Below are 23817 nucleotides of genomic sequence, written 5' to 3' on the forward strand. Positions count from 1 at the left end.
TTTCCACCTAACAATGTAGAGCCATTACTGCGGTGTGCATTCCTCATTTTAGTTTGAGTTTTCCAAAAAACAAAAATACAGGACGTTTCAATCCTCTGACACTTTTTAATAAGATCCAATTTACTTGTGGCTTTCCCCACAATCGGATAATTGGAATTCAACTAGCATTTCATAAAGCTAATTTCTTGTTCATCTAATCCTCAGTAGTGCGGAGGCTTAATTACAAGTAAACAGTCAGGGGTCACCCATTTTCTTGGCAGGAGAGCCTCACTCATTGTTCTGTCAGTAGCCTAGCGAAACTAAGCTCTTCTTAATAGGACCATTCAATATCTGGGAATAGCATTTTTCTCTATGTCTTGTTTCTATTTCAAATCTAATATATAAAGCTGAATGTGTGTATGTGTGTGTGTATGTGTGTGTGTGTATGTGTGTGTGTGTATGTTCGGGATTGGCATCTGCACCGTCGCAGCTACAGCCACAAAATTTTGCAAACTCACACTTCTGGACCCCGAGAGCGTCATAGGCTATGTTTTGAGGGGAAATTGTAACCCCGTGCTTTACAGTTATTCACCAAAAAACATGCCTACATTAAAGCGAATGGAGCTGGGCGCCACAGTGCAGCCAGAACTTCAGAAGAATGCACAGCCACGCCCTTAAATGGAATGTTGGCGTGTCACAATGCAGCCAGGGAAAGAGGCAGACACAGACAGGGAAAGAGGCAGACACAGACAGGGTAAGAAACAGACATAGACAGGGTAAGAGACAGACACAAAGAGACAGACACAGACAAAGAGACAGACTGACAGTGAAAGAGACAGACAAGGAAAGAGAGGGAAAGAGACAGACAGGGTAAGAGACAGACCAAGACAGGTAAAGAGACAGACAAAGAGACAGACACAGGGAAAGATACAGACAGGAAAAGAGACAGACAGGGAAAGAGAGGGAAAGAGACAGACAGGGAAAGAGAGGGAAAGAGACAGACAGGGAAAGAGAGGGAAAGAGACAGAGAGGGAAAGAGAGGGAAAGAGACAGACAGGGAAAGTGACAGGGATAGATAGACAGACAGGGAAAGAGATTGAGACAGATGGAGAAAGAGACAGAGACAGTCAGAGACAGACAGGGAAAGAGACAGACAGACAAAGAGATAGAGAGAGACAGAGAGAGATATATGCAGAGGGGGAGACAGACATTATAATTACATTTATATCTATTTGTTTTGTGGTTTTTGTGTGCAGAATACATTTTTGTTAATACATTCTATTTTGTTAACAGCAGTTATTAACCCGGGCAAAGCCGGGTAGTACAGCTAGTTAAGCATAAAAATGTAGCATAGGGTGGAAAATTATTGATACCGCATTGCCTATCTTATTTTTATATCACCCATGTGTGAAAGGTGTCATCAATTAATTATAAAAGGAGCCTAATCCAGACTTAAATGAGGCCGGGTTCACGCAAAAAAAAAAATATCCGAGCTTCATGCAGAAAACTCAGACATTGTTTTTCTTATTAGTTATCTCTATGCAATTAGTGTTCAATCTGTTTTATGATCGAATACCTCAAATATTCGGCTTCGCGAATATCCGATGAATAGGTCACCGCTATGCGAATATTCGATGCGCAATGTAAGTCTATAAGAAGCCCGAATAGTTCCGAATAGTTGTTATTCGAGTTTCCCATAGACTTACATTGCGCGTCGAATATTCACAAATAGTCGAATAGCGGCGACCTATTCGGCAAATATTCGCGAAGCCAAATATTTGAGGTATCCAATTATCCCTTATCTGTTTTTATTGCACATGGATTGCAAAAATCTGTATTTACTAATAAGACTAAATACAGTTTCCCGTGTCAAAGAACAAACAATTACGGTGGTATACAATGGTTCTATATGGAATCCGTCCTTTTATTTTTTTTGCACAACCATAGGCTTGAATAGATAAATCTCGGCTCACAACACATAAGAAACTAGCACTTGCTTCAGGTTTTTTCACTCTCAAATTTGGTCCATAAAAAAAAAAAACGCTTATTGGATAATATTTGACTGAGTGCTGTCCATGTGTTGTCCACAGCTGAATTGAAAATATGATTGTGTGAACCTACCCTTAAGGCCGCTTTGTATGCTGCGATCTCGCTAGCGGGATCGCTAGCATGCGTACGCGCCCCCGTCGTTTGTGCGTCACGGGCGAATTGCTGCCCATGGCGCACAACATCGCTCGGACCCGTCACACATACCTGCCTAGCGACGTCACTGTGACCAGCGAACTGCCTCCTTTCTAAAGGAGCGGTTCGTTCGGCGTCACAGCGACGTCACTAAGCGGGTGCCCAATCGAAGCGGAGGGGCGGCGATGAGTGGGACGAACATCCTGCCCCCCTTCTTCCTTTCTCATTGCGGGCGGCCGCAGGTAAGGTGAGGTTCCTCATTCCTGCGGTGTCACACATAGCAATGTGTGCTGCCGCAGGAATGACGAACAACCTGCGTCCTACAACAGCAACAATATTTGGGAATGGAGGAGCGTGTCAACAAGCAACGATAAGGTGAGTATTTTTGCTCGTTAGCGGTCGCTCGTATGTTTCACACGCAACAACGTTGCTAACGAGGCCGGATGTGCGTCACAAATCCCGTGACCCCAACGACATTGCGTTAGCAATGTCGTTGCGTGAAGAGCGGCCTTTAGTGTTTAGATTTCAGCTACCGTATGTTACATACACTAAAGCAATTATCACATGGAATAGTATTTATTAAATCCTATTGAAGAGCAGAGATTTAACTAGAGTCCAATGGGACTCAATGCAAAATATGAACCTTGTCGTCCCCCCCCTCCTGCATGTTAGTGAGATGTATGGGCCTTTGTAGCATTATAGATTTTATAAATACATATGTGTTACCCCCCCTTTAATTATGTTGTAATATCCCCCATCCTGGGTTCCTTCTAGATATATACAGTACAGACTGAAAGTTTGGACACACCGTTTCTTTATTTTCATGACTCTGAAAATTGTAGATTCACATTGAAGGCGTCAAAACTATGAAATAATACATGTGGAATGAAATACTTAATAAAAAAAGTTTGAAACAACTGAAAATATGTCTTATATTCTAGGTTCTTAGTAGCCACATTTTGCTTTGATTACTGCTTTGCACACTCTTGGCATTCTCTTGATGAGCTTCAAGAGGTAGTCACCGGAAATGGTTTTCACTTCATAAGTGTGCCCTGTCAGGTTTAATAAGTGGGATTTCTTGCCTTATAAATGGGGTTGGGACCATCAGTTGTGTTGGCAGAAGTCTGGTGGATACACAGCTGATAGTCCTGAGAGGATAGGTTTATCCGAGTCACCAGCCTCAGAAATCGCAGGTTAACAGCAGCTCAGATTAGAGACCAGGTCAATGCCACACAGAGTTCTAGCAGCAGACACATCTCTAGAACAACTGTGAAGAGGAGACTTTGTGCAGCAGGCCTTCATGGTAAAATAGCTGCTAGGAAACCACTGCTAAGGACAGACAACAAGAAGAAGAGACTTGTTTGGGCTAGAGAACACAAAGAATGGACATTAAACCAGTGGAAATCTGTACTTTGGTCTGATGAGTCAAAATTTGAGATCTTTGGATCTAACCACCGTGTCTTTGTGCACTGCAGAAAAGGGGAACGGATGGACTCTACATGCCTGGTTCCCACCGTAAAGCATGGAGGAGGAGGTGTGATGGTGTGGGGGTGCTTTGCTGGTGACACTGTTGTGGATTTAATCAAAATTGAAGGCATACTGAACCAGCATGGCTACCACAGCATCTTGCAGCGGCATGCTTTTCCATCCAGTTTGCGTTTAGTTGAATCATCATTTATTTTTTAACAGGACAATGACATGACCCCAAACACACCTCCAGGCCGTGTAAGGGCTATTTGACTAAGAAGGAGAGTGATGGGGTGCTCCGCCAGATGACCTGGCCTCCACAGTCACCAGACCTGAACCCAATCGAGATGGTTTGGGGTGAGCTGGACCGCAGAGTGAAGGCAAAAGGGCCAACAAGTGCTAAGCATCTCTGGGAACTCATTCAAGACTGTTGGAAGACCATTTCTGGTGACTAACTCTTGAAGCTCATTAAGAAAATGCCAAGAGTGTGAAAGCAGTAATTAAAGCAAAAGGTGGCTAGTTTGAAGAACCCAGAATATAAGACATATTTTCAGTTGTTTCACACTTTTTTGTTAAGTATTTCATTCCACATGTGTTAATTCATAGTTTTGATGCCTTCAATGTGAATATACAATTTTCAGAGTCTTGAAGATAAAGAAAAACTCTTTGAATGAGAAGATGTGCCCAAACTTTTGGTTTGTACTGTATGTCCACATCCTGGGACCCTTCCAGGTATATATGTCCTCCGTCCTGGTATACATGTCCCTCCTCATGGGCCCTTTCATTGAATATACAGCTGCTTTTCAGTAAATTATATCATCAAAAAGTTAATTTATTTCACTAATTCAATACAAAAAGGAAACACATATATTATATAGAGTCATTACAAACAGCGTGATCTATTTCAAGTGTTTATTTCTGTTAATGTTGATGATTATGGCTTACAGCCAATGAAAACCCAAAAAAGATTATCTCAGAAAGAGATTATTATTTAGAATAAATTAATTAGAATAAATTAGAATAAATAGCACAAAACACCTGCATAGGCTTCCTAAGCATTTAAAATGGTCCCTTAGTCTTGTTCAGTAGGCTACACAATCATGGAGAAGACTGCTGACTTGATAGATGTTCAGAAGCAAGTAATTGACACACTCCACAAGGAGGGTAAGCCACAAAAGGTCATTGCTAAAGAAGCTGGTATTCACAGAGTGCTGTATTCAAGCATATTAATGGACAGTTGAGTGGAAGGAAAAAATGTGGTAGAAAAAAGTGCACAAGCAACTGGGATAACCACAGTCTTGATAGGATTGTTAAGAAAAGACCATTTAAAAATTTGGGGGAGATTCACTAGGAGTGGACTGCTGTTGGAGTCAAGAGCCACCACACACAGACGTATCCAGGACATTGGCTACAACTGTCGCATTCTTTGTGTCAAGCCACTTATGGGGAGGGGAGTATATCTTTTAAAATAAAAGGGGTCAAACACTCTGAGAAGGGGTTGTCCAAGAGACAAAACCAGAAGCGTCTTACCTTAGCCAAAGAGAAAAAGAACTGGACTATTGCTCAGTGGTCCAAGGTGTTGTTTTCAGATGAAAATAAATTTTGCATTTCATTTGGAAATCAAGGTCCCAGAGTCTGGAGGAAGAGTGGAGAGGGCACAATCCAAGCTGCTTGAGGTCTAGTGTGAAGTTTCCACAATCAGTGATGGTTTGGGGAGCCATGTCATCTGCTGGTGTAGCTCCACTGTGTGTTATCAAGGCCAAGGTCAGCCCAGCCATCTACCGGGAAATTTTAGAGCACTTCATGCATCCCTCTGCCGATAAGCTTTATGGAGATGGAAATTTCATTTTCCAGCAGGACTTCACACCTATTCACACTGCCAAAAGTACCATTACCTGGTGTAATAAGCATAGTATCACTGTGCCTGATTGGCCAGTAAACTCGACTGACCTAAACCCCATAGAGAATCTATGGGGTATTGTCAAGAGGAAGATGGACCCTCAATAGGAGGCAGATGTGCATTACCCAACTACCCAATAACTATCAGTTGACAGGGCAGCTCCGGAACTATGCATTTTCGGCTGCCTGTTGTTGGCGGTGGCATAGAGAACATCTGATCGGTGGGAGTGCAGGGTGTAAGACCTGGACGATCAGACACTGATGACCTATCCTAAGGATAGGCCATCAATGTTAAAGTAGTGGATAACCTCTTTAATATTGGAGTTGTAAGAACGCAGCAGCACAGTAGTTAGTAATCAGGGATAAATCCTGCTGTTAGGTTCGCTTTAATGAACCTGATATTGGAAACTTCAGATAGATATGGTCGTTCTTGTGATGGATCTACTTCAATATACTGCATTTGTTTATATGGACTTCACTGTTAAAAATAAAATTACTGCCATATCATCAATAATTCAAGTCTCTAACGTAATTGGTAACGTTGCCGTGGAAAAAAGGTTGGCTATTCCTGCCGAAAATGCACATTTAACACTGATACTTGGTCAAGGATAGATCAGAACCTTCTCTACTTATTCCAAAGAGCCAAATTTTCAAGTACACAAAGATGAAACTATAAGAAATAACTAATACATTTTACTTAAAATATGTGCGTCATTACTCTATTCAGTTTGAGTTTTTAAAAAAAAGCAAAAAAGCAAAAACCTTGAGCTTAAATGACCTGTATCTGAGCCAGTGATATTTAATAGCATGGCCCTGTGCCCCATGTCTCTCAGTGTAATGTCTAAATTCATTTGGCATGACTATGTTCCTGAAATGAAGATCAGCAACATGCTGTATATCTTTTAATAGAAATTACATCCTAGATGTGATAATGGCTCCAGTGGCGTACAACTGGAGAAACACATAAATAAATAATGAAAATGTATTCTGAAAACAAAAAATGTGTAGAGGATATTCACACTTAATTTCTGTACTCATGATTGGACAAGCTCATTACGTATATGTCAGTATATATAGGGGGCAATTACCTGCTTTGTATTTCCCCTATAGTTTGCACATTAGCCCTTTGTAGCTCATGTCCATTGGGACTGAGCTATGATCTGTGACAAGAGCTCAGCTGTACCATCTACAGGGCATCTGTGGTAGTCGGAAATCCACCTCCTGTCCCATTATTGGCTCATGATGCTACTCTATCCCTCCTCCCTGGCTCCTCTGATTGGATACTGTATATAAACACAAATCTATTGCAGGCTCATTAAAGAAATTGTTCACAACTCAAACAACCCCTTCTCAGTCTGTGCCGACGCCGTTCCAGCATTGTTAACACTCATTCTCCCAGCTCTCACGTGATGCTGTAACATGCGCCCAACCATCACTGGCTTCACTCCCCCCACCTTCCCATGAATAGAACATCAAGAGGAAGTGAGTGGCCAGCAGCAGCCCTGATTTCTTCCATAATGGGATGTGAGCCCCTGGAAAACAAGTGCACACACTGCTGGAATGGTGTTGGTCACAGAGGGGAGTATATCTCTTAAAATAAAAGGGGTCAAACACTCCGAGAAGGGGTTGTCCAAGAAGTGCATGATGGACTGAGGTTGGCATCCTAATCCTGCACAATTAGAGCCCTCGCTACAAGTAGACTCTCCCTCCCTTGCACTAATTTGCCTTTGAGGGGAGGGTATAGAATTTCAATACTGTGTTAATTTAATGAAGTTTTTGATATTACTATAACATAATTGAACAAAGCACTGAAAAAGTTACCACATACAGAAATGTCACAAAAAATGATTTTAGGAGAACTCAGATGAGTACTGATACATTACTCGATGTGTTTCTCCTCTAAAATAAAGGGGTTCATCAGGAGTATGTATCAATAATTTCATTAAATTAAAATAGTATTGATATTCTATACCATGATCCTGGTCTTTTTTCTTCTTCCACGATCTAGCTCTGCTATATCTGACAGTACGGGGGGGGGGGGAGAACACTTTTGCTCCCCCATGCTGTGTAATTGAGCATAGGTTGTGGGTTGGTAAGCGGTGATATCACCGCTGCCACTGTTGCCATAGTAACCTAACGAGCGGGGTACTATAGCTACAGTGATCTCCGATCACCTGATTCCTGGAGCCGCTATTCACCGGCTGTGGCATTAGTGTGTGGCCGCCAATCCCTGCATGTGGGCTGACTCTGTAAAGAGCGCCGACATGCAGGGACGGGGAGCCAAGCATGTGCCCGAGCATCTCGCTGGTATTCGTCGCTCGCCGAGTATATCAAGTACTGAGATGCGCGGGCGAGCACCGAGTAGCGGCGAGTACTGAGACACTGACACTGCAGAACCTTGCATGACGTCATAATCATGTGACCAGTCTGTAGCCAATGAGATAATATAACATTCACACGTGTCTGGTCACATGGCTATGACATCACGGAAGCTCCTATCATCAGTGCTGGTCACCTGGAGGGCACACCGATGATCGCAAGCAGAAGCGGCGGGAGACAGAGTCTGCAGGACGCGTTGTGGGACCTGTAAGTATAATGACAATGTTTATTATTAATGATATTCTTTATTTTACAGCCCCCCCTCGCCCCATCACATAACTGTAAAGTCCAAGTTTGGGGTTCGGACGCAAGTTCGCGTTATCTCAGAACCCGAACTAGAACTTTACAAAAGGTTCGGACGAGTCTCCCGAACACCGAACATCGGGAGGTTCACCCATCACTAACATGGACCTCAGATCACATTCCACTAACCCTGGAGGGTGCCTCCCCTTGGTACATACATATCATCCCTTTGCTTACAAGGTACATGAACTAATACTGAAACATTGGAAGCTCTTAGAGCAAAGTTATCCTAATATTCCTGACTTTAAAACCCAATTTGTCCATGTTTCTGTCTCCCCAATAACTTACAAAACAAACTAGTATGAGCAGATATAGGGTCAGGTACCATTCAAAGAACACAAACCCACCTCTTGACACCAAAGAGAGGCACTTTTCCATGTCTGGGATGCCTCCAAAGCAATAATGTTCTTAAGGGTAACCTTCGTAACCTACGATCCTCACAAGATTTCCTTCTCTTCTCCCCTCTAATCTCCTCTTCCCACCATCGCGTCCAAGATTTCTCGCGTGCCTCCCCCATACTCTGGAACGCCCTGCCACAACATATCAGACTCTCGCCTACCTTGACAAGCTTCAAAAGGAACCTGAAGACCCACCTCTTCGGACCAGCCTACAACAACCTGCCGTAACCTTCTCTTTGATACAGCACTGCACAACCAGCTCTACCCTCACCTACTGTATCTTCACCCATCCCTTGTAGATTGTGAGCCCTCGCGGGCAGGGTCTTCTCTCCTCCTGTACCAGTCTGTGTTTTGTATTGTTTATGATTATTGTACTTGTCCCTATTATGTATACCCCTTTTACATGTAAAGCGCCATGGAATAAATGGCACTAAAATAATAAGCAATTATTATTATTATTATTGTTATTATTATTATTATAAAGGGTAATATGGTGTACCATCCCCAAACTGGACAAGGTTTTCCGATCAAAGGTTTTTTTACGTGTGAATCTGCATGTGTCATTTATGCAATAAAATGTCAATGTGGATGTCTATACATAGGAGAGATAACCCAACAGGTGAGGGACAAGATCTCACAGTATAAGAAAGAACTGGGCTGATGATGCAAATCACACTCTGATCAAGTTCTGATCACAGTGTGATCTGATTTTCTCAGATGAGGTGATGATGGAGAAAATAAATTTCTCCATTGTCTCCATTGTGTCAGTCCATAAAAATCGGACTGCACTCAGATGTCATCCCTGTGCAGTCCGATGTTTTCCATTTACCCATTGACTTGCATGGCAAAGTGCAATCTGATTCAATCCAAACAAAAAATTTGGACATGTGCAGGGTCCAATAGAATAACATTGACCTAGGTGCCATCGGTGTTTTGTCAGACCGAAAACATGGTCATGTTCATAAGCCCTTACAGGCATTTTAATGGCATTAATTTCTCAGCTGATGACATTTATCACTTATCTATAGATACTTGTCAGCGCGACATTGTGTCTCATAAGAAAAGAGCATGTGTGCTGCAGCTACATAGAAGTATATTGGAGATACAGAAATAATTCAATTCTTGGCAGATTTAGTACCGTCCAAGTGTTTTAAGGGTTGAAAGCTTGCATCTCGATACAACGCCTCCTTGAGGTGGACAATCTGGTGAGCAGGCAGTCCCTACGTCATCATGGTTGTGACTGGAGCGGGGTTTGGTTGTTTAGTTATTTGTGTAAAATGTTGGATAAAAGTTTACAGACTATTGGGTTCTTCAGTAAAATAATTCTACTATATTTCCCATCATAACAGTGAAGAATTACGAAAAATTTTTTACACTTTAGCATTTCCATTCAATTTATAGTTAAGAAAAAATGGATAAAGAACCAACAAAATGAGACCCAGGTGCAAAGTGTCAGTGGTGTATTTGCAAACCCTTGTGCCCGACACTGTCAGGTTGAATTGCACTTCAAAGACACAGACGCTTGCTATTCAAGAGTGGATCAGCCTCCGAATAATAGACCTGAATGAGGCACAGGCCGTAGCCTAAACCAAAGCTTTTCTTAATCCCTTCTGATCTGTGCGAGCTTTAGGAATAAAATGACTATGAAAACCTTTGGTGTGGATGGCAGGAAATAAATATTCAAGAGGACAAATGCAATATGAAGGCACAAGCTTTGTCTATTAACAGACAGGATCAGTAACATTGAACCTCTCAGAGGAGAATATTACAAGCATCCCCATTCCCTGTGTGCAGAGGTTAATCAAATCACATTCTGTCAGGCAGGCCGAACAAAATGGGCTGCCAAATATATATGCAAAGGACCCAAAATTAAATACTTGAATCGTGCATTTAGCTTTTCATTTTTCAATCATTTTTATTCAGAAATTCACTTTGCGTGATTTGCTCTTTTAATCTCTACCATAGATTGCACAGAAACCCACTGTCTTCATTACTATCTCCTTTTGGTAATATTTTGGTAGGCATGATGACCACCCAACACTGCCTTGCCCTTTTTATATGAAATGATTTCATTTAAAGCTTAGGTGAAGGTTACACAAGCGTATAAAAAAAATTGGTCTGATTTTCAACATGACAAGTGGGCCGATTTTTTTTCTCACGTGTCATCCATGTGCAATCTGTCTTTATACTCAGCAAAAAAACAAAAAAGTGAGCTGGAGTATGAGATGGTATACATGGAACTTGTGGGACCATGTTCACACTGGCCATGAGACAAAGAGAAACCAAGGAAAAAAATTGTGAAAACATACCCTGCTGTAACTAAATAAAAGCATAGTGCATATAAACATAGGGTACTTAGTAAACACTGTTTTTGATCAAAAAAAGCATAAAGCTATCCCACCAACGCCAAGGTGTACCCAGTTGGAATAGTACCTACACTCTCTAATATTAAAACCTTACCATGGGTCTAAAATAGGCCTCAATGTGGCTAAGGGCTGAGAGCGACCGGGTCCCAACAGGACACACACAGTCAGGGGGATTCACAGAATGAAATGTCCAGCTCCTCGAGAAGGGGGCCACTCCCTGTTTGTACTGAATACAAAAAAACTACATAAAAACAAAAAAGTGAGCCGGAGTATGAGATGGTATACATGGAACTTGTGAGACCATGTTCACACTGGCCATGAGACAAAGAGAAACCAAAGAAAAAAAAAAATTGTGAAAACATACCCTGCTGTAACTAAATAAAAGCATAGTGCATATAAACATAGTTTTTTTTTTTTCCTTGGTTTCTCTTTGTCTCATGGCCTGTGTGAACATGGTCTCACAAGTTCCATGTATACCATCTCATACTCCGGCTCACTTTTTTGTTTTTATGTAGTTTTTTTGTATTCAGTACAAACAGGGAGTGGCCCCCTTCTCAGCGAGCTGGACATTTCATTCTGTGAATCCCCCTGACTGTGTGTGTCCTGTTGGGACCCGGTCGCTCTCAGCCCTTAGCCACATTGAGGCCTATTTTAGACCCATGGTAAGGTTTTAATATTAGAGAGTGTAGGTACTATCCCAACTGGGTACACCTTGACGTTTGGTGGGATAGCTTTATGCTTTTTTTGATCAAAAACAGTGTTTACTAAGTACCCTATGTTTATATGCACTATGCTTTTATTTAGTTACAGCAGGGTATGTTTTCACAATTTTTTTCCTTGGTTTCTCTTTATACTCAGCAGTAGAATTGAGCGGATTGCTCATAATCCGGGTCCGGCGGATCAGTGGTGGGTTGACAAAGAAGTCTGGATCCGATCCGGAATCCGGACACATATAAGTCAATGGGGAGGAGAGAGAGAGAGAGAGAGAGAGAGAAATGAAAACCGCGCGGATCCAGATTTTTACAGTTCGGATCCGCTCAACACTACTCAGCAGTTATTAATCATATACAGGATCATGTACAGTTGACCATCTTCCAGAATTATAATGTATCAGTAAAAGTCAGATGCTATACTGTGGCTCCATATGGCATCCAATTTTTTTCCCGCGACCATCTGATTTCGGAGTCAAATCACCTGATGCTATGATATTTTTCACATACAGATTCTGTCAGTGAAAAGAAGCTGTCATCAGCACTAACTTGCTGAATAATATTAGTCCGAGTGCTATCCGATAACAAACTCAATTGAACTCGTCCAATTTATACGCTCATGTAAGTGAACCCTTGGGAACAAAAAAATGCAAAAACATTACATAAATATCATGTTTAAAGAATGAAAGCACTGTAGGAATAAGAGGCAAAATTATTGCCCTGAGGTAACATACGAACAGTCTACCCTGTTGCAAACGATTGAGACTTAACGGGAGTATCAGGAACACACCACAAATGTATGTATGGGACTTTGCCTGATTAAACAAAGAAACAGACGTAACAGGATGCTAAGTACATTAATTCCGCTTGTTGAGTAAGGTTCCGCTTGCACAGACTGACTGGTGACAATAAATGACCACCGACTGAAAATAATTTTCCGATTGGTTGTTGTTATTACCCTTTTTAGACAAGCAGATCACAATAAAGTCGATCTTTTAGTTTGCATAGTCTGCCATTGTCCTAAGCAAGTGTGAGTCCTGTACACACAGGACGATGCACCGACGAGAACAATAATTTGTTTTGCTCATTCATTGGATGATCATCAGCCTTTAGATATAAGTGGATCAGGCAAAATTGTAATTTGCCTATACGCATGCATTTTCCTGAGAAATTTGATTTGTAGAGAAGATATTCTCCACTAATTAGATGTCTCTTATTATGTTCTAAAATCTTTTTAGACTCTAGAGTATCATAAAAGTAATTTGTAAAAAAAAAAGCTTAATACTCACCTCTCCAGCCCCTTTAGGCCGGTTTCACACATCCGGCTTTTCGCCGGTTTGGCTGATGCAGCGCACGCCAGTACAATGTATACAGTACACTAACAGCGCAACAAGCGCCGGTCACATGCTGTCATGTGACCGGAGCATGTGACCTGGAAGTTGCGGCGCTGCAACTGTACTGTATCATATTGTACTGGCGTGCACCGCATCCGTCAAACCGGCGAAAAGTCGGATATGTGAAATTAGCCTTACTCATCTACGTCCTTTATTGACTCGTCGCCACATTGTCTCATTGCAGCCATGATTGCTGAAACTGAAATCCACTGTGCGACGTGACCTTGTGTGCGCATGAACACAGAACCATTCTGGGCTTCATGAGAGCTAGAAGTCCCAGCTAGCGTAAGATGCCTGGGAATATCACTGCTGAAAACGATTAGAACTGATTGATATTAGGCCTCCATATGTCCCTTGGTTTTCATATAAAAATATATCTATATCTAAATATATATATATATATACACACACACACACACACAAACACACACACACACACACACACACACGATGGATTTTCTCAAGACATTATCTAAATAAAGAGTACAAGCTTTAGTTACATCCTCGTACAGATAGATGTGTGCCATAGTTTAGAAAGTACTTAATGTGTGTGTGTGTGTCTAATGTGTTTATGAAAGCAGCACATTGTTTAGATATTATAATCTCAACAGGACCACACAAAAATCTAGAGGAAAAGAATATTACTGTCCATTAATGCTCTTTACATGTATACAAGAACTTGAGATGCCATCAATACTGCTTTCTCTTCAAGGTCTCGACTAGTGCAGAGGCCATGATATGGCTTTCCTTATTTTCTACTTGGAAAATATGCTGGTCTAGTTGGTATCAAGATGACAGTGCCAATTAGGTAGGGATTAGCAATATATACACAGAACTGCTTGTGGTTCTGAGTGCATATTGGACCTGACAGGTTCACTTTAAAGACATTATTTCAACAAAGTTGAAAACCATAGTTTTATAAATAAGTCTTGACTTTGATCCTGACCAGATATGTACAGTATTTTGGTGCTATGGAGGTAGAGTGGAGTTGCCGCTTCATCTCTCTCCCACCATGATGAATCCCACCGGCAGTCCAATGTTCTTTGCAAACAGGCTTTTAGATTAAATTGTGAAGTTTAGATTGTGACTGGGAGCAGGAACTTGTGTAAGGGTACCTTCACACTTTAGCGATGCAGCAGCGATCTGACCAGCGATCTGACCTGGTCAGGATCGCTGCTGCATCGCTACATGGTCGCTGGTGAGCTGTCGAACAGGCAGATCTCACCAGCGACCAGTGACCAGCCCCCAGCCAGCAGCGACGTGCAAGCGACGCTGCGCTTGCACGGAGCCGGCGTCTGGAAGATGCGGACACTGGTAACTAAGGTAAACATCGGGTATGGTTACCCGATGTTTACCTTAGTTACCAGCGCACACCGCTTAGCTTAGCGTGTGCAGGGAGCAGGAGCCGGAACTGGCAGCGTGAGAGCTGCAGAGGCTGGTAACGAAGGTAAATATCAGGTAACCACCTTGGTTACCCGATGTTTACCTTGGTTACAGCTTACCGCAGGCTGTCAGACACCGGCTCCTGCTCCCTTCACATTCAGGATTGTTGCTCTCTCGCTGTCACACACAGCGATGTGTGCTTATCAGCGGGAGAGCAACAATAAAAAAACGAACCAGCACTGTGTGTAACGAGCAGCGATCTCACAGCAGGGGCCAGATCGCTGCTCAGTGTCACACATAGCGAGATCGCTAATGAGGTCACAAAAAACGTGACTCATCAGCGATCTCAGTAGCAATCTCGCTGTGTGTGAAGTACGCCTAAGGCTACTTTCACACATCCGATTTGAGCAGTGCGGCTCAATCTGGCTGTGAAACCTATGCAACGGATGCGGCGAAAACACCGCATCCTTTGCATAAGTTTTTACATGCGGCCGGTCCGTTTTTTTCCGGTTGCGGCACGCTACTGAGCATGCGCAGTGGAAGAAACCGCATGCGGCGGCCGGATGCGTTTTTTTCCGCATCGCGCCGCATTCGGCGTCCATAGGCATGCATTGAAAATGCGCCGCAGCGGCCGGATGTGGTGCAATGCGTTTTTTTTTTGCCGGAGCAAAAAACGTTGCAGGCAACATTCCATCCGGCCGCGGCATCGGCTAAATCTGCCGCATGCGGCAAAAACCGGACTGAACGCAAACCCATGTGGCACAATATGGCACTAATGTAAGTCTATGCAAAAAAACCGCAACCGGCGGCGAAAAAAACGGTTGCGGTTTTTCTGCAGAGCGCCGTATTGTGCCGCAGAGCAAAAACCGGATGTGTGAAAGTAGCCTTAGTGACATCAATTTCTGAACATCGATGTGGAATAGGCTGGCGCAATGGAAGTATCAGATTCAGGTTCAACTGGGAGAAGAGGATGTGAATTTAAGAAAAGAGGAAAGAATTTTGGATATTCCCTACTGATCCAAAAGAAAGCAAAGAAAAACAATGCAATCAACCATAAAAAGGGAAAAATCTCTGAAGGATGAAGAATTGTATATATTTAGTTAATTGTTTTCACTGCATTAGCAAATTCTATTTAATTATCTATAAATTGCTCCAGATTCAACTGCCCTGAATCGTTGAAAACATATTAGATTTAGAAAGTGTCTGATCTCTGTGTTATGGATAATTACCTGTATCATTCTGCTCGTTCAACAGTTTCCAACCAAAGAAAGAATAAAAGTGAAGCTCTCAAATTAATGTTCAAAACAGGCATGTAGCAAGTGAACTATTAAGTGTCTTCTCTTGGGATGTGGAGTCATTTATAAACCATAAATCAGATAGGAGTGCCAGGGGAGAAGGTCATTGTTTCTGCAGGCATTAAAATGTTGGCAGATGGCATGTTATATAACCCCATGTTCACTATGTTTTGACCACATCTCCCCGGGGTGCCTGCAGAATTAGTACACTCATTAAATTAGCATACAGAAGCACTTCTTTGTCTCGGACTTCTGACAGTCATCAAACTGACGAAATCCCTATGTGTTACTGGTAAAATTGAGTCATGGAAAATCTATATAGGAAGCGGAGCTGAGTGTAAGATGCTATGGCGGTTCCATGTGAATCTTCCTTGTATGATCTAACACTAAGAGAAAAAACACTATTGGGATGAGACGTCAACAATATCACACATTAGACTATATTCCAGACATACAGCCACTATACTCTGACAAAGGATCTAGTCTACAATGCATTCCTGATGTTGTATTGAAGGGTAGTTGCGTTGTCGGTGATGACAAAGGCAGCCTCTTCCGGCAGCCAGGTATTGTGCTTTTCATGCCTTCAGTTTCATTGTATAGCATTGCTCTCAGTGGAATTCAGAACTGATGGCCATTGCAAGAAAATGTCAGACTATAATTCAGCCAGCTCATAGATAAGGTAGCATAAAATAGAGCTATATGAATGGCAGAAGATAGTAAGTCTGACAACAAATCAAAGTCTTATGTTGTGTAGACTACTTAGTGCTCACCATGCACAAAGCAAACTAGTTCCAGTATCTACAAGAGGGCATGTGTGCACCCTAAAAAGGGTCTGATACACCAAAAAGCTAATTAATGAGAATACCGCCATGAATGTTCCTATATACAACACATGGCAGAAATATAACCATCTACCTTGCACACACATTGGGAATTATGGTCTAAAGGTCCATATGTATTAATATTTGCTCTATGCAGCCTGTAGAACTCTTGCATAGGCTTCATTACCGTTTCTAAATGTACATGTCTTATGTAAGAGAAGGTTCATACGATTTTCATCCAGAAATGTAGGACGATTTTGTTCTCACTTGTCTTCCGTGTACAATCCGTTATATTACTCAGTAGCTATTAATCTCTGACAGGACCATTTACAGTTTTCTATGCTACAGAATTATAATGGATCCGTAAAAATTGGATTCCATACTCTGACATGCGATTTTTTTTCACACCCGTAGACTTAAATGGCGGGAGTCTCATCCAATTTCAGACTAAAATTGCTGCATGCTCGTATCGCGCACATCCAATTTATAGGGTAATCTGAAGGAGCCGTTTAACAATGCTATTTCTACATGAGAACAGTTTGTGTGCAGTATATGCATCTACTTTTTCGGTTTAACATGAGAAAACTGCAGCATAATCACATTATATAATAAAAGCCTAATATTAATTTCAGAAATACACAGAGCTGATGAAGGAAATTCAGTATTAAAGCTAGCAATAACCATGAGATAAAAGTTGGAGGCTGATGTCATGTGTATGGCGGCCTCCTTAATGTCCCCTAATGGCAGATGTTGAGGGAAAGAAGGTTCGCGCTTGCTAGATATCCGCACATACAATCTAGAAGACAAATCTTATTTCTCCCTTCCCTTTAAAATATATCTTCATGCTCAGTTTCTTGAAGTTGGGAGTAAAATCGTTTGGCTGACTGAAACCTATAATATCACTGAGATCAGGTAGAATCATCTAGGATCTGTAACATGATATCTGTTAGGTATCCTTTACAAATAGCAGCGATTATACCAGTGTGCACAAAGCCTGACCAGACACAAAGGAAAAAAATGTTCCTGGGTTTTCACCTGTATTATCCTATGAGTACTATAATATTAATCCATGCAGGTTTAGGCCCAATGATAGGACACTCCCATTAGTGTTGATATGTAAACCTGTTTCCATTGTGATTTGCCATTACAGGACAGGTATTTATGTCCAATTAGAGCAAAGACAAAATCTTGTACACTGCCTGATTCTCTTGGGTTGACCAGTGTTTGGACCCACACCAATCATGACAATGCAGTGTCAACATCCACTCCCTGACTATAGCTGGAAATCCAGTCTCAAAATTGGTAAGGGTCCCACCAGTCAAAGCCCAGCAATTAGCAAATTATCACCGATTCAGTGGGTCGATGATAGCTTGTGATTATAAGACAGCCCCTTTGACTATTGCAATTCTATCGATCTAGAACACAGGTGTCTTTGTTTTTCACATTTCAGCGCTTATGCACCCAACCCAAAGCCTGAATGGCAAAGGTCAGATGATGTATGGCTCCTAACTTCAGACCCATTGGTTGCTCTACATAATAATCAATGGAGATAAAATAGGGGAAAATACCCTTAGGCAAAGGTAACTAGGAGTGCAAGATTTAATAATCCAAACAATAACCTTACTATATGCTATTTAGTTTTTGACTGATCCCAGTAATCCTATCTTCTGAAATATTATACCAACTATTCAAAAAGTAATTTGGGGATCACTTTCAAACTCTATACTGACTGATCTTCATTACAATACAGTTACATGAATTCAGCCTGTAATAGGAGAGAATAAGAACAAGAATACAGCCCAATTAAGGCCCTCACATTTCTGAAGGCAACAAAATATAAACTATTATCAAAAATATTTTCTAAAAATATATGGTAGTTTAGTATAGTGACTTTACTGATGTCCTTTTTGGTAACGCAGTTAGAAATGGATTAAGTATTTGCAGTTGAATTACAAATATACTTTATAATAATGCTTTGATTCTCAGACCTCTCAGAATACTGGTTGGAAACCTAGAACCAATGTAAACAAATTACAAAGTTTCAGCATTTACCATGCTTTCTGAAATAATCCATATGTACTGTAAGTTGTCCCTCAGAGATTCCAAGTCATTTGTGTTGATAAGGCTCAATTCACACATATAGTTTTAGACAGTGATGCTGTTTCCTCAACAGAATTCTTTCCTTCGCCCTACTCTTTTTGGTTGTATCTTCTATTCAAAAAAATTGCATTAGATAAGTAGTGACAATTCTTAGCTTAAACAATCAGAGTAATAAATCCAGAAAAGTCTTACCAAATGTACACTCTCCATCGTGGACCTTGTGGACAGAACTTTCACCTTGGCTTTGAGACTTCCAACTGTGCAGACGTAGAGCACACACACTTGCATGGGTCCTTCCATCAGAGCCACATACAGCGCCATCCTCTTCACACAAGCAGAACCCTGTTCCATCAGAAAAAGAGGAAGAACCACTTCCGAAACTGGACCGGCTTACACAGACCATGCCAGGAGCACAGCGGGCCCTGGTCTCATCACGTCCACCACATCCCTCTCCTTCTATGCTAAGGCACCGGTCGCAGCAGTCACACTCATCTTTAGTGAGCAGCTCAGGAGCTTCACAGGTGACAGATCTGCAGGCATCCCTGACACAAGGGCCACAGCCATCTGCACCAATTTCCTGTATCTGGTAGAGCCATAAAGATATTGGTAGGAAGAACAAGAGGTGCTGCATGTCTCTGGTACTTTACTACTGATTTTGTGCTCAGTGACAGGCTGCGCCTGTTATCCCAAACAAACTGAGTGCTAATGGGCTCTGACAGTAAAACCCTGGACAGCTGGGGCTTAGAAGCCACTCCCCGAAATCACTACTGTGCCAAAGAAGTTTGGAATAAGGACCGCTCTTTCCATCATTCACTCAGTCACCATGTACAGATAAGCCCAGCAAATTAGATACAGTGATGTTCCAGGAAGGACTGTTGTGGGTTCTGTTATCTGCCTTACCCTGTAGCCAAGTGGCTATAATACCACTTTCAGCTTCTGAGAAAGAAAGCCCCTTCCAAGCTGACTGGTTTCATTGAATAGCAGCGGAGGGAAGACAATAGAGCTTACAAAAGATGTGGAGCCACAACAGAGCGCTGCTTTGGGGGCACAATACATTCCAGCTAAACACAGTCTAAAGATAAACACTATAAAACATTCCTAGCAAATATACAAAAAAGTATAGTAAAATATGGAAACATAAAGAAAGAAGAGATACTCAGAATTGTAATGAAATGTTTGCCATTTACAGCTTTTCTAATGTTTCTTATGAACCAGAAATTAGTATATAACATAAAATTGTGTAGAGGAAGAAGAAAACTAAGCGGTTTTATTATGAAACAGTGTAATATACCTTAACGCTAATTCAGAATTGCAGCTAGGATTTCTTTCTACTGTTTATACAAGAGAACTCACACAAATTAAATATACGTAAATCAGAAGTAAATACACGTAATTATAGCAAATGATAGCAATAGAGGTAACGAACATCACTCCAGTGGTTCACAACTCACAAACACATAGTAAGAATACAGAATTACAAGAAATTACAAGAATTACAAGAATTACAGAAATGCAGGAGCATTAAGGATGATAAAGTGAATCAGAGCTCTCTCCAGTGCGAATAAAAGCTACCAGCAATTATAAAGTGCAAGCAAAGTGTAAAGTGACCCAAAGTGCTTACAAACATATGTACATCGTATGAACGCCTGACGTACGTTTTGCTGTTGCTTTTCCTTTTTTTTAATTTAGCTAGATATCTTTTTGAAGAAGCCTTTTCCAATTCAGCAGTCATTACACATGATACATCATGAAGTAAAATGAGTAACTCACCAATGGGAGGTATCCTGGAGTGAGTGTCAGAAACCACCACAATGTACAATGGTATACCAGCCCAATATGCATTGTTGTAAGAAATCATGAGGGAAGGAGGATGCAAATGAATTAGGTGATCCTGCATGTATTACTATATTGACATCTTGCCACTAACATCTTACTGAGTCACCAAGCCCATCCTGCCATCTAGTTTGAGCCTTGCATCTCAATGATATCCATATTACATATGTTTGTGACCCTGACCATGGTTTCCATACCATTAGACTAACGTTCTTTCACCTCACTTTTTATGTTTTATCTTTTGATGTAATTCATAAAGTATATAAACTTATGATTTACATTTGACTTACTTGAGTTTTTTTAGTTTGCATATCCAAATTATAGGTTACATAACTGTCTACTAGGTTTGCACAAATTGTTTGAGCTCGCAAGCTATGTTAACCCTGTATCTTGTTAGGTGGAGAGGTGTTATGATCTGGAACCATGGAAGATCACAATAGATCATTGGCAAAAAAGGTGACAAGAGCATTGGCAACTAATCTGGCCGCCATCCCCTTACTAACCATCAACACTAGAAATAGCTGAGGGGTGAACTAACATCCTATGCACCGCAAACCCAGCCGGAGAACTAGCTATCCTAAAGGAAGGAAGGATGAATAACTCTCTGCCTCAGAAATAGACCGCAAAGGTATAGCTAGCCCCCCACATTCAAAGACTACAGTGATATAGGAAAACACAATACACAAATGGATGATAGGATTAGCAAAGGTGAGGCCCCATTGACTAAATAGGAAAGGATAGGAAAGGGGCTGATGGTGGCCAGAGAAAAACCCTACAAAAATCCAAATACCTGATAGTACAAAAAGTCCTCAGATCGCACAATCTGAACTCCGTCCTATATCAGGCACTCTTGTCAAACCAATGAACAGAAAGGAGAAACAATTACAAATTCAATAAGCAACAAACACATGGACTTATAGGAGCAATACTCCAAACATAGCTGCAGGGAGCTTCCCAGCTAAGCAACAGAGAGGGAAGATTCCTGCATGCAAATGAACTGACAATAACCACAGTAAATGACAAACCCAGATAAGAACAAAAAGAACAAAACAACATAAGAAAGAACAAAGCACTTATCTGGGGCAGATGTGGTCTGGAGCAAGATGAGAAGGCTGGTAAACTAAAGAACAAATGACAACCGGCTCAGACTGCTAGCAGACCAAGGTTTAAATAGGCAGAGAGTTAGCAATGGAAATGCCCATTGCTCCAGCACACCTGGTCTCTGTCCAAACCATTCCTGGCCACAAGAGGGAGCGTCACAGCAGAAAAAGCATATCTGACATTCACAACAGAGAGGCTTTTATAGCCGCCTCTGGCATGCAGTATCTGTGACATCTACCGATGTCTTTGTATAATCTAATACAATACAATTTAGTATACTTATGTTTGAGCGAGAGATTATATCTCCTCTTGAAGCAATTGAAAAACTACATTCCTTAGACCTATCAAAATAGAACCAGCAGACAGATATAATAGACCTCCCCATTTCTCACAAGCACCCGCCATATACCCTACCACAAATTGCCACCATCATTGCACAAACTATCAGCCTAAATGCCAACAATCTCCCACAAAACCTCCTTGTATATAAAGACTCATCTGACCAAGCAACATACAGACCTGACCTAGTCTGCTAGCCGTACTTGAAGACTTGTAAGTAAGGAATCCCCAACAGTCAACATTCCCAACCCATGCACATATACAGTAACAGACATTAGTGGCAATGAAGAAACCAGGTCGTAAAGGATTCTAACATGCTCTGATTTTTTGTGCAGCAGACAAGACAGTTCTCTACCTAAATATAGTGAAATTGTTACCTTAATGTTCTCTGTCTTTAGGTGTCGCCATGCTTGCATTACCTATAGCATTGGGGGATGCACGCACTGTCCATGAGTAAGGGCACAACATGCCTGAAACGCTCTGGTTTTAACTGGCCCAATAAAATATGGACTGCTAAGCTACTAATATATTACCTCTCCTTTATGCGGAAGCTGAAATTGTTTCCTCCTTCATACATACCTGGAGAGGTGGCCCAGGATTTATCCATGAATCACACTCAATTGGATATCTTAAAATATGGATGTGTGAGCTGATTACCCCCCTATTTTCTGTTCTTTCTTACGCACTGTCCAGCCTTACATTAGTCTGGGACTTTGTGGTTTCATCCAGAAAGTGAGTCTATGTCTTATTATAGGGTGCTAGTTATCTGTTATAGCCAGCACTCTACGGTGAGCCATTTAGCTCCCAGTTATAGTTCATTACTATTCTGTTGCTGTGTAATGTAGTCTATTACAGTTACTGCGTCTAGCCCTTATAACCTGAAACTCCCAGTGTTTGGTTCCTGACTCTACTGCCCCACAGTTCTGTAATTGACTTTGATCTTCTAGTATAAACTTGTCTTCATAAGCCTTCTCTCTGCCAGCTTGCTCTACAAGCCAGCAACCTCACTGTGACAATTTCACAGGGGACCCTGCATAACTCCAGATCCCTGTACAAGGTTTAAAGGGTGAAAATGAGGGTTCACCTGAGCCCTGCTAAGCAGAGTGGTTGGTGCAATGCAACACAAGCCCTATTAAGAGCTGACAGGTTACCACAGATAGCTCTTCATTACAGGAACAAAAATTGAAGCATCTTTGTAAATAGTCTAAAATAAAAATGTCCTATTCATTTATACCTGCATCTAGTGAATACCCCCTGATCATTAGTGTTGTCTTTGGAAGAAATAAGTCATGTGCCAGTCCTTTATATTGACCACACATGTATTTATACATATAAATGAGATCTCCTCTAAGACATCTTTTTTCTAAGTTAAACAAGCCCCACTTTACCAACCCCTCATCATATGGGAGGCCTTCCATTCCTTGTAATAATATAGTTGCTCATCTTTGAACTGACTAAAGGGCGCTTTACACGCTGCGACATCGCTGGCGATGTCGCTAGCGAGCGTACCCGCCCCCGTCAGTTGTGCGTCACGGGCAAATCACTGCCCGTGGCGCACAACATCGCTAGGAACAGTCACACTATACTTACCTGCCTAGCATCGTCGCTGTGGCCGGCGAACCGCCTCCTTTCTAAGGGGGCGGTTCTTTCGGCATCACAGCGACGTCACTTAGCAGCCACCCAATAGAAGAGGAGGGGTGGAGATGAGATGGCCGAACATCCCGCCCACCTCCTTCCTTCCTCATTTCCGGCAGCCGCAGGTACGAGGTTGTTCCTCGTTCCTGCGGTGTCACACATAGCGATGTGTGCTGCCGCAGGAACAACGAACAACCTGCGTCCTGCAACAGCAACGATAATCGGGATTACAAC

At 41.7% G+C, this 23817-nt stretch overlaps 1 protein-coding gene across 2 annotated transcripts in view; it reads right to left on the reverse strand.

Annotated features, from left to right (window-relative positions):
• The window catches only part of IGFBPL1 (insulin like growth factor binding protein like 1), a 73358-nt gene extending 53794 nt beyond the window's left edge, over positions 1-19564 (reverse strand). The window contains exon 1 of one of the 2 annotated variants that reach the window (XM_075338882.1): positions 18868-19564. In XM_075338882.1, the coding sequence (XP_075194997.1) occupies positions 18868-19306 (439 nt within the window). In that variant the 5' untranslated portion in view covers positions 19307-19564. The remainder of the gene's footprint in view (positions 1-18867) is intronic. The other variant, XM_075338877.1, reaches the window with a different exon arrangement.
• Positions 19565-23817: the final 4253 nt, after the last annotated feature.

This window comes from Anomaloglossus baeobatrachus, chromosome 1, assembly GCF_048569485.1.
Source record: "Anomaloglossus baeobatrachus isolate aAnoBae1 chromosome 1, aAnoBae1.hap1, whole genome shotgun sequence".
NCBI lineage: Eukaryota > Metazoa > Chordata > Amphibia > Anura > Aromobatidae > Anomaloglossus > Anomaloglossus baeobatrachus.